At 36.8% G+C, this 12372-nt stretch overlaps 1 protein-coding gene across 1 annotated transcript; it reads right to left on the reverse strand.

The window, feature by feature from the left end:
* Positions 1 to 6113: 6113 nt before the first annotated feature.
* Positions 6114 to 7220, reverse strand: LOC128546427 (uncharacterized). The gene has a single exon (XM_053516940.1). The coding sequence runs from the start codon at positions 7218 to 7220 to the stop codon at positions 6114 to 6116; it is 1107 nt and encodes a 368-aa protein (XP_053372915.1).
* Between the last annotated feature and the right edge of the window lie 5152 nt (positions 7221 to 12372).

Here is a 12372-nt window from a genome sequence, read left to right on the forward strand (position 1 = left end):
TTTTTCATCATTAAATCTATTTTTGTTGTTTTCATTTGTAATTTAAACAAATGCTGTTGTTGTCTGTTGTTTTTTCAGATTGTTTCGTCTTTAAAACTACTGCTTTTGTTTTCTCTTATTTTTCAGAATGTATCATCTTTAACTAATGCTGTTGTTTTTTGTTCTTTTTTAAACAAATTATGTTGTTTTTCAGGTTATATCATCTTTAAAACTAATGCTGTTGTTTTCAGCTCTTTTTTTTAAAACTATTGCTGTTGTTTTCAGTTGTTTTTCAGATTGATCATCTTTAAAACTAATGCTGTTGTTTTCTGTTGTTTCTCATATTGTATCATCTTTAAGACTAATGCTGTTGTTTTCTGTTCTTTTTTTTTTAAAACAAATGCTGTTGTTTTTTATGTTTTATCTTATTTAAAACTAATGTTGTTGCTTTCTGTTCTTTCTTAAACAAATGCTGATGTTTTCTGTTGTTTTTCTGATTGTTTCATCTTTAAATCTAATGTTGTTGCTTTCTGTTCTTCTTCGTGTGAGGAAGGCATCTGTAAAACTAATGCTGTCGTTTTCTGTTCTTTTTGAAACAAATGTTGTTGTTTTCTGTTGTTTTCTGTTGTTTTTCAGATTAGTCATCTTTAAAATTAATGCTGTTGTTTTCTGTTGTTTCTCAGATTGTATTATCTTTAAAACTAATGCTGTTATTTTTTGTTCTTTTTTCTAAACAAATGCAATTGTTTTTGTTGTTTTGCAGATTCATCATCTAAAAAACTATTGCAGTTGTTTTTTGTTATTTTTTAAACTAAAGCTGATGTTTTCTGTTGTTTTCCATATTAAATCATAGGCGGGCTCGATTTAGAGCTTCCAAGAAGGGAATGGTCTTCCAGCCTACCAGTCTGAACACTCGATTAATTCAGAAGGCCTATTCAGAAGGTCTACCGAGCATTCTGCTCGGAATTCGGAAGGCACAGAATGATGAAGCGAATCAACATGGCGTCGGTATGAGTTTTGCGTTAAGATTTGTGAATGTTTTCTGTCTTAGAGGCAAAAACAATCAAAAATGACATAGGAAAGTAATATGCTTTTATTGTAAAAATGATGTAATTCTCACTCGAGCCAAATCGAGCCTTATTAATCATCTTTACTCAAAATGATTCAGAAATTAACCATATCAATCATGTTGATAAATCAATGATAATCTAATGCTGTACATTATTCGGAGAAAACAGTTTATCTTTGTGCTTTCTATCCAAATTTAATCCTTTCAAACTTGAAATGATGGGGGATTAGCTGTGTTGGTTGATTCAATTGTAGACTCCTTCGACATATGACACCTCATGGTGATTTTGCTTCCTGGAAATTAGTTTTGGTTTCCAAAACTCTGAAAACTGCTATTTTCAAAACTGTTTTTATTAGCTGGGGCTTAACATAATAAAAGATGTTACATTATTAAAGGATCCTCAGCTACCTGGAGATCTGACAAGTAAGTCGGTAGGATTTATATAATCAATTTTGTACTGTTAAGTTTAATGTCAGACTGATAGAATTATAGTTCATATATCAACTTTCAATGCATTATTTAAGGCATGGGCGGGCAGCTAGGTTAAGGCACTGACTGTAAACCAGCTGGATTACTTAAAAATCCACACATGAAAGAATTCTACACCCTGAGCAAGGTTTCGAACACACAGCATTTGAAGGACAAATAATTTAAAGTCAACAACCCTAACCACCCGGCCACAAAGACTAAAACTGATATGTATTATTTAACTGTAACCACTATCCAGTAGACTTTAATTAAAAATAAGATTCTTCAAAAAATGGTTGACATTTAATGCCTGACATTTTTTTCTGATGACACAATGTATATATATCCACAATCTGGCAACAATGAGTTGGATGGCATCCAATGACACCCCTGACTTGATCAGATAATACTTAATACTTTGAACTTTTATGTCGCTGTATTAAGGGGGACCAGAAACCATGGATCATATACATTATTAAACATAATTGATAATTATGTATATGTCTTCATGTCATTGCACTATTTAGAGTAATATGAGCGGGTGTAGTTATTGATCTTTAGAAAGTAGGTATCATATTTGACCGAATGATTTGTTAGATGTACATGCCACTTTCATAAGAGAGTAATTACATTTTAGATTCCTTAACCATACCTCTACTTCCAGCAATTTGCATATAATTAGTAAAATGGAAATAATGCATTTTGTCACAACTGGTTAAACACTCACTTTAAGGTATTGTGACATGTGTATATAATAATACCTACCCTGAAAACATCAGTCAATTATTAAAAGTCTGCAAAAATATTTGAAATCAGTAGCTAGTTAGTGTTTCTCTTTTTATACGCCCGTTTGAAAAACGGGACGTATTATGGGAACGCCCCTGGCGGGTGGGTGGGCGGGCGGCATCCACAGACTTTGTCCGGGGCATATCTTCTACATGCATGAAGGGATTTTGATGAAACTTGGCACAGTTGTTCACCATCATGAGACGGAGTGTCATGTGCAAAAACCAGGTCCCTAGGTCTAAGGTCAAGGTCACACTTAGAGGTCAAAGGTCAAATTCAAGAATGACTTTGTCCGGAGCATATCTTCTTCAAGCATGGAAGGATTCTGATGAAAGTTGGCACAATTGTTCATCATCATGAGACGGAGTGTCATGCGCAAGAACCAGGTCCCTAGGTCTAAGGTCAAGGTCACACTTAGAGGTCAAAGGATACAAGAAAGAAAACTTTGTCCGGAGCATATGTTCTTCATGCATGGAGGGATTTTGATATAACTTGGCACAAATGTTCACCACCACGAGGCGGAGTGTCATGCGCAAAAACCAGGTCCCTAGGTCTAAGGTCAAGGTCACACTTAGAGATCAACAGATACAAGAATGAAAACCTTGTCTGGAGCATTTCTTCTTCATGCATAGAGGGATTTTGATATAACTTTGCACAAATGTTCACCACCACGAGGCGGAGTGTCATGCACAAGAACCAGGTCCCTAGGTCAAAGGTCAAGGTCACATTTAGAGGCCAAAGGTCAGATACAAGAATGACTTTGTCCGAAGCATTTCTTCTTCATGCATGGAGGGATTTTGATGTAACTTGGCACAATTATACACCATCATGAGATGAAGTGTCATGCGCAGTTCCTTTCTTTAGAATTACTTCCCTTTGTTGTTACTATAAATAGCTTATATTGTAACTTTTTCATTACTAGTCGTAGGGAAAAATCGAGACCACTTTTCTGTAGTACAACATGCATGCTACATCCAATTATGAGGTGTATTTTGACCAATCTCTACCTGGTAAAGATTTTGGACTTACAATTTTTTTTTGGATTTTTTTTTTTTTTTAAGAATATCTTCTCTTAGTTGTTACTATAAATAACTTATATTGTAACTTTTTTATAATTGACCGTAGGGAAAAAACAAGACCACTTTTCTGTGGTACAACATAGATGTTACTTTCAAATTTTAGGTGTATTTTAATGTATCTCTACCTGGTAAGGAGTTTTTTTGTGGACTTGGAAAAACAAATGACTTACAATGATTAATAAACAAGCACAAAATTAAAATTCCATTTGCAAATACAGGTGCTAGAGTAAAGAAATTTGCTGTGACGGGTGTATATTGTGACATTCTGGCACTCTTGTTTACTTTAAAAATGAGACAAAAGAATCTTGTATGGAACAGGAGTACAATGCATTATCAGTTGAAACAAACTTGTGCAAACTTGTTTTCGAAATTAGCATTGTAATAGATCAGCTCCTGTTACAGAATTTATAGTCATTTTATTTTTGTTATTGATGACTGCTTTATTTATATTGAAATGGCTATTTCATGGGGACATAAATTTATGGAATTCCACTTTTGAAGATAAAAACGTTGGTATTTTTATCGGCTTGTTAGAAATTACTTACACAACTATGAAATCCATGAAAATTACTCCCCCACAAGTATTTATGACATTGCAGTATTTTCGATCATTTTTCTGCATACTTTAACAGGTCTTATGTCAGTATTAATTCAATCAGTCAAATTCGCTTTTTAAAGAAACTTAAAAATTTTAACTTTATTTATAAAAAGGATTTGCTTACAGTAAATCAACTTTTTGAATACAGGGAGTACTGGTGCACTTATTAAAACCAACAAACAGTAGGTACAGGCCAATATAGGAAAAATACTATCAGTGCAACTGAGTGCCTGTGGTGCCAGATAATGGTAATATATAGAACAAAGGTGGCAGTAACGTACCTCGGATACAGTATGGGTCCATGAGCCATATGCACTTAAATTTATTGCAATTATAATGTTTTCTTAGAAAAAAAATGACAAAAAGCCATTTTGAAAAAAAATTTGCACTGTGACAATGAGCCATGAGAAAGGTAGGTAAGAACAGTTTGACATGTGCATTGCTTCCAGGTCCATATATTTTTTTCAGAACAATATTTCCTTTAAGGCTAAACAAAAAATATGTATGTTTCCAGTGACCCGACCGACCCTAATTTTAGCCCCTGACCCTAAACTTTTTTTCGGACAAAAATTTGCGGGAACGAAAAAAATCATATGCTCTCATTTAGGAACATCGGATCGGTGTACATTCACCGAGCTGTTTGAACAAGTCCACCCGCCGACAAGCAGTTTCTTGTGAAGGATCTTCCAGTTCTATATTCACATTCATCGTACACTGACGAGTTAAATTCTGGATAGGACGAGTGGACTTCGCTGTATACTCGACCGATCGGGCGAGTGGTTTTAACGTTGTAACTTTACCAAATTCAGAAATTATATCACAAAAAAATACCTGGACTGACTGGAATTAACCCGCGAATCGTAAAGATATCAAAACGTCATGCCGGTAATTTTTCATTCCACGAGCACGTGCGACCTATCGTAATATCTAATTTACATCGCCGTTATTTTTGTTTATCGACGCGTACACAAAAAACGCGTGTAGTGCATTTATTTTTTAAACGGATTTCTTTTAGCGCGGCAGAATAGGTTACGTGATCTCGTGAATGTAAATAGAAATGTGGCTTTAGAATAAAGCAATTAAGTTTTAAATGAATCTTCGTACAAGTATATATTTTTGACACAGCACTTTGTAACATATTCTTCTCTAACAATAATGTAACAATTATGTAAATTCTTTGAGGGCAAACAGGTCACAGAGGTAGGATATCCAGTATAATCGTTTGGCACATTTACCTGTCAGTTCATTCCTGATTTTGTACATTCGCTTTTAAGAAATTAAAGAAGAAACTTTTTTCATTGATTTCTTCTCAACAATTTAAAGAAGCGAGGCGGTACGATCAAACAGTGATGTTTCACATGGCGCGAAAACATGACGTAATGCCATGTTTCTTGTTTCTTGTTTATCTTCTCCCCCCTACATAGGGGAACCGAACAGCGTTCGTAGATGATTGCGTTAAATTCCACCACCAGAATCACAGTTAACACGAATATTAAGTCCACCACCCGAATCACCACAGTACACGTATCGCGATACACACTTTATACAGCTCAGTTTATGGAAGAAGCGCTATTTACTTAAATGAAACCTTTTTGCATGAAAGAGTGTTTGGTACGTTGTGGCCCCCGCCTAGCGCCAGCAGACAGAAGGAATAGCCGTGCTCTGTCCAAACCAAATAGTAATCGCCCGCAATGCTTCTCAGGGTCATGATACTCCGCACAACTAGGGGACTTGAGATATCTCCTAACAATAGGCCAACTTTTGACTATAATGGCTAGCTTAGTATTGTCGTCCAGCCCTGTAAAGTCGGTTCCTGTAATCTCTCTCCATTGATGTTCAATGTCGCCCAGAATAGTACCCCTAATACCGTCCAATGCGATACATTTCAAAACAAAATGCTCAACAGTTTCTACAGCCTCCCCGCACACTTGGCAAGTAGGAACAATGTCGTATTGATTGAAATTCACTCTGGTTGACTGAAGATAATATGTTCCGGTTAACAACCGCAACTTAACCTTCAACCGGCATGATTCTCTTGCCGAAAACTCTGGTGCCAGAAGAGGAATTACTTTGCCCGGTGTAAATGTATCATATACTAGGAATTGTAGCGTAGAGTACAGGGGTATAAGACTGTCTATGCGCTTAACCAGTATCGGTTGACAGCACCGTGTATAATAGTTTTCCAACGGCCTTTAGTGGGTGTATCATGGAGAATATCCTCAATCAAACCAAGATCATATAACCACATGAACTTTTGCACTTCTACAAACCAAGATGCACTGTTAACTGACTTTATTTGGATCTGCCTCTTTAGGATTTCTTTTTCAGCACTATTGTCATCTTGCATTAATAACGTATGGAGAAAAGTTAGTGCACGAATATGGATTTGCGCTTCAATCGGTAAAATTCCAGTTATGAGATTAATGGAAGGGTTTGCTGTGTTGTCCGGTAACCGAAGGATTTCTTTAACGAATTTTCTTTGAAACAGTTCAAGCTTATTGATCATGCTTTCTGGTGGAAGTAAAAGCTCCAATCCATACAACAATACCGGTACCACGTATGTCTTGTATAGAAGGATCACAGAGGATATGTTGAGTCCCTCGTGCCCTTGATAACCACTTCCAAATAGGCTGTATGCTTTTCTTCTTGCCTTTTTAAGATTTTCGTCAACATTTTCTTTTTGATTGTTCAGTAGAGACTCTGTACGGATAATTCCCAAATGCAGTGCTCTCTTCACTGTAGGAAGCTCTGATCCATTTAATATCAAAGGGAGGTGTGTATTGTTTTTACGCCGAGGATTAACATGTATATGTACACTCTTCTTAGGTTGAAGCAGATACCGTTCCATGTTTGCAAACTCAGCTGAGATGTTTAGCAGCCCCTGCACCTCGATCAAAGAATCTGCACACAGGCATATGTCGTCGGCACAAGCGCTAGTAGAACATCTGACACTGCCTATCGAGGATCCAATATTTGCGTCGACCAGCCTATCTAGAAGGGGGTTAACGTAGATCTTGTAGAGATCAGTGCTGAGCACGCCTCCTTGCTTCACGCCTTGATGCACCCGGAATTCCGAAGACACTTGACTCATCCATTTCACTGAGCTGATGCAATTTCTATGAAAACTTTCAATAATAGACCAATGTTTATCAGTAACCCCAATATGAAATAATCTGCTTAGTAAATGTTTATGATCCACCATGTCAAATGCTGATTTGGCATCCAATAGGATAAGGTGCATATCTGCCTTGTTGTCTTTACTTTCTCTATAAAGTTCCTCAATAATAAAAGCAGCATTCAATGGTGATGAGTTTTTTGTAAATCCCCGTTGGAATTTATTTTGATTGAGTTGTATACATTCAGCTATTCTTTTTCGAAGCAGCGCCTCTATTACCTTGCCAATTACTGGCAACACTGTTATCCTGCGATAGTTGGACGACTCGTTGGGTTCACCTTTGTTTTTAATTTTTAAAAATAGGAGTAACAAGACCTTTCTTCGGAGTTGCAGGGAACTGTCCACTTATAAAAACATGGTTGACAACGGAAAGAAGGTAATCTCTTGCAGCTTGTCCACAATTAAGTAAGTGTTCCACTGATAAGTTATAAATGTCTGGGGCTTCGCCAGTATTAAGACTTTTAATTGCACAGTTCAGTTCTTTAAGTGTCACTGGATCAACTTCACGGTTTTGGGTGAGAATTTCAAGGACTCCACACTCCATCTCCACCATGACAATCTCGGGCAACTATACCATGCTTTGATCAGATGCCATGATACCGACACACTTCTTTTAGCTCTTTGGAGGGTGTTAATTAATGATGAAAACAAGGCCAATTACTTAGCTTATAAACAGAATAATTTCCGATACTGTAATTTTTTTTCCCGCTTTCCCAATGGGTGTGTGGATGATGATAATTATGTCCATATTTTGGGGACACTTTTCAAAATAATTATTTTCTGGAAATAAGTCTTGAGAAAACGAAAATGACTAAATATTTTATGCTGTCCTAACACTTTAGGAAAATACGGGATAGACTTTAATTATTATTAACATCGCTGCAGTTGTTTTGGAGAGCAACTGGCTGGTGCTGCTGACAAAAATAGAGGGAAAGGAAAGAAGAATAAAAATGTCTGTTGTAAAAAGGAAATTTAAGAAGAACAAACATGCCACCTTAAAAAGGAAATGTAGTGTACAAGAGAACAGTATTTGTCTACTGTGTGTTACATTTAAAATTTATTTGTTGTACATGTATAATACTCCTTTCATAAAAGTGACAATATTAAACATGTCAATTACAAGGGCAAGTGACTGTTCACTAAGGGCGATTAGATTTTAGTGGTTACTAGTCCTGCAGGGCGAGTGTTGTGAAAAAAGATTTACACCCCAGCCTTAAACTTGACATAAAAAAATCATGATTTTAAGCTAGGCTTGAACCAAGGGAAAACCAAAGGTGCATCTGTCAAAATATTCTGAGGGCATGTATTTAATAATTTGACTAAAAGCCAAAGGGTATATAAAAAGCTGTGTATTTAAAGAGTATAGCATCTACCATCTAGTACAGACATATATGTATTGATAAGACAATAGGCAAAAGCAAAGACAAGGGAATTCTACTACTGTGAAGATGCGTATTCTGCTCTATCCTAAAAAAAAAAGAAAAAGAAAAAAAAAGAAAAAGTCGACCTACCTACCCTATTTTTTTCTGGCATGTCACAGATAACATACATATAATTTTTTTTGGCCTTATCAATGATTGACCGTCTTTTGGGCAAAAGAATAATCTTTCAGAAAAACCTTACTTCAAAGCCCAGTTCCAAACTGTTTACACATCACGAGCGAGCAACGGCGTACGAAACTGTACTGTTTTCTCTGTCCGAATCCCACACATCTTTTGTCCCGAACCCTAAAACACATTAAGCACACCGTGCCAGTTTAAAATAATGTTATTACCGTTCAGAACAGGCTAAACGCAATCTAATAAGGTTCAATCCTACTTTGTTACTTACAAATTCACTATTTAACTTTTTCACTTTCGCAAATCACCTTCGCCTGCCATGATTAACAATGACAAAACGGTGGTTGTAAAGAACGTTTTTTTTACGTTTTCATTGGCGGGGACAGTTTACGTATTTCAAACGTAGCGATAAAATCCGAAGTTCCCGAATATAAACAAGCAGCGATAGCTCACAAAGATTATTTACCAAATTCAAATTAAATGGCAACTGGTAAGTAACTAAGTAGAATTGAACCTTATTTTTAGTCTTGTTAGTTTACATTTAGCATATTCTGATTGCTTGTAGCGCTATTTTTAACTGGCATGGTGTACTTGATTTGTTTTAGGGGGGAGACTTCGGTGCGAAAAATGTGTGGGATTTATTCGGATAGAGAAAACACTACCGTTTCGTATGCCGTTGCTCGCTCGTGATGCGTAAACAGGTTGGAACTGGGCTTTGAAGTAAGGTTTATCTGAAAGATTATTCTTTTGCCCAAAAGACGGCCGATCATTGATAAGAAAATATTGTTTTGAAAAAAATATACGGACCTGGAAGCAATGCACATGTCAAACTGTTCTTACCTACCTTTCTCATGGCTCATTGTCACAGGTGCAATTTTTTTTTCAAAACGGCTTTTTGTCCTTTTTTTTCCTAAGAAAACATTATAATTGTAGTAAATTTACTGCATCCTAGGTACGTTAGTGCCACCTGTGATATAAAAGACCTTTCTGTGGACTTGTAGACCAAAGAGCTATAAAAATAAAAATGTATTTTATAATTCTTTGTGTAGACACATGAACCTGTGGTGTCCATCATGGCTCAGTTTAGTTTGTACATGACCTCTGAACCTGGACCTTGAGCGCAGTCCATTTCAGTAGGGTAAACGGGCAAAGTCTTGTTGTGGTTATCACGAAATTCGTGTTTCACAAGTTATAGGCGATATCAACTTTGTTTCCATTGAACGCCAAAAGGCTCTATGGTGCAATAGTTAAGACATTATGGATGACTTCGTATCGCAACATGAGTTGTCTGATATATTTTTATTATGTCTCCCACCACATAGTGGTGTGGGAGACATATTGATTTACTCCAGTCTGTGTGTGTGTGTGTATGTGTGTGTCTGTCTGTCTGTGTGTGTGTCTGTCACAAGGCTTGTCCGCACTCTTAGTTGAACATTTCTCATCTGATTTTCACCAAACTTAAACAAAATGTGTTTGACCATAAGACCTCAGCCAAGTTCGATAACTAGCCAAATCGGTCCAGGCGTATATGAGTTTTGGTCCTTGAATTACCAAAAATCAGCCTTTTTAATCTTGTCCGCACTCTAAGCCGAACATTTCTCATCCGATCTTCACCAAACTTGAACAAAATGTGTTTGACCATGAGACCTTAGCCAGGTTTGATAACTAGCCAAATCAGTCCAGGCATTTTGGAGTTATGGCCCTTGAATTACCAAAAAATTGGCCTTTTTACTCTTGTCCGCACTCTAAGTCGAATATTTCTCATCAGATCTTCACCAAACTTAAACAAAATGTGTTTGACCATAAGACCTCAGCCAAGTTCGATAACTAGCCAAATCAGTCTAGGCATTTTGGAGTTATGGCCCTTGAATGTCCAAAAAATCGGCCTTTATACTCTTGTCCGCACTCTTATGTCGAACATTTGTCATCCGATCTTCACCAAACTTGAACAAAATGTGTTTGACCATGAGACCTCGGCCAAGTTCGATAACTAGCTAAATCGGTCTAGGCATTTTGGAGTTACAGCCCTTGAATTATCAAAAAATTGGCCTTTTCTGCTCTCTCAGTCGAACATTTCTCATGCAATCTTCACCAAACTTGAACAAAATGTATTTGGCCTTAAGACCTTAGCCAAGTTCGATAACAAGCCAAATCTGCCCAGGCACTTTTGATTTATGGCCCTTGAATTACTGATTGGATCCACTCGTCCAGACCATCTAATTGGATCTACTTGTCTAAACCATCAAGAGAAACTAGACATTTTTAGCTCGACTATTCGAAGAATAAGTAGAGCTATCCTACTCACCACGGCGTCGGCGTCGGCGTCACACCCTGGTTAAGTTTTTCGTACCAGTCCGCATTTTGACAAAGACTTTTGAGATAAAGCTTTGAAACTTTCAACACTTGTTTACCATCACCATGTCCAGTTATAGGCAAGAGTACATAACTCTGTCAAGCATTTTGACTGAATTATGGCCCCTTTTGACTTAGAAATCTTGGTTAAGTTTTTCGTACCAGTTCATATTTTGACAAAGTCTTTTGAGATAAAGCTTTGAAACTTTCAACACTTGTTTACCATCACCATGTCCAGTTGTAGGCAAGAGTACATAACTCCATCAAGTATTTTGGTTGAATTATTGCCCCTTTTTGACTTAGAAATCTTGGTTAAGCTTTTTGTACACTTTTAAACACTTGTTTATCATTATGATTTCCATCTGTAGGCAAGAGTACATAACTCTGACAACTATTTTGGCTGAATTATGGCCCGTTTTGGACTTTGAAATTTTTGTCAAAACTATTTGAACTGTGGCTTTGAAATTTTTAACACTAGTATATCAACATGATTTCTATCTGTAGGCAAGTGTACATAACTCTGTCAACTATTTTGACTGAATTATGACCCTTTTTGGACTTGGAAATTAGTTAAATTTTTCGTGCAAGTCCATATTTTGCCTAACATATAACTTAACATATTTGCCATCATGGTCACACGTTGTCATTTAGTGCAAGACTAATCGAAATCCACAAATACAGGAACATTTTTTGATTAATCCATTTTTAGCTCACCTGTCACAAAGTGACAAGGTGAGCTTTTGTGATCGCGCAGCGTCCGTCGTCCGTCCGTCCGTGCGTGCGTAAACTTTTGCTTGTGACCACTCTACAGGTCACATTTTTCATGGGGTCTTTATGAAAATTGGTCAGAATGTTCACCTTGATGATATCTAGATCAAGTTCGAAACTGGGTCACGTGCGGTCAAAAACTAGGTCAGTAGGTCTAAAAATAGAAAAACCTTGTGACCTCTCTAGAGGCCATATATTTCACAAGATCTTCATGAAAATTAGTCAGAATGTTCACGTTGATGATATCTAGGTCAAATTCGAAAGTGGGTCACGTGCCATCAAAAACTAGGTCAGTAGGTCAAATAATAGAAAAACCTTGTGACCTCTCTAAAGGCCATATTTTTCATGGGATCTGTATGAAAGTTGGTCTGAATGTTCATCTTGATGATATCCAGGTCATGTTAGAAAGTGGGTCACGTGCCTTCAAAAACTAGGTCAGTAGGTCAAATAATAGAAAAACCTTGTGACCTCTCTAAAGGCCATATTTTTCATGGGATCTGTATGAAAGTTGGTCTGAATGTTCATCTTGATGATATCTA

This window comes from Mercenaria mercenaria, chromosome 10 (assembly GCF_021730395.1).
Source record: "Mercenaria mercenaria strain notata chromosome 10, MADL_Memer_1, whole genome shotgun sequence".
Lineage (NCBI taxonomy): Eukaryota > Metazoa > Mollusca > Bivalvia > Venerida > Veneridae > Mercenaria > Mercenaria mercenaria.

Excerpts from the sequence above, each read along its gene's own strand:
- LOC128546427 (XM_053516940.1), bottom strand. The coding sequence starts at position 7,220 with ATGCACCTTATCCTATTGGATGCCAAATCAGCATTTGACATGGTGGAT.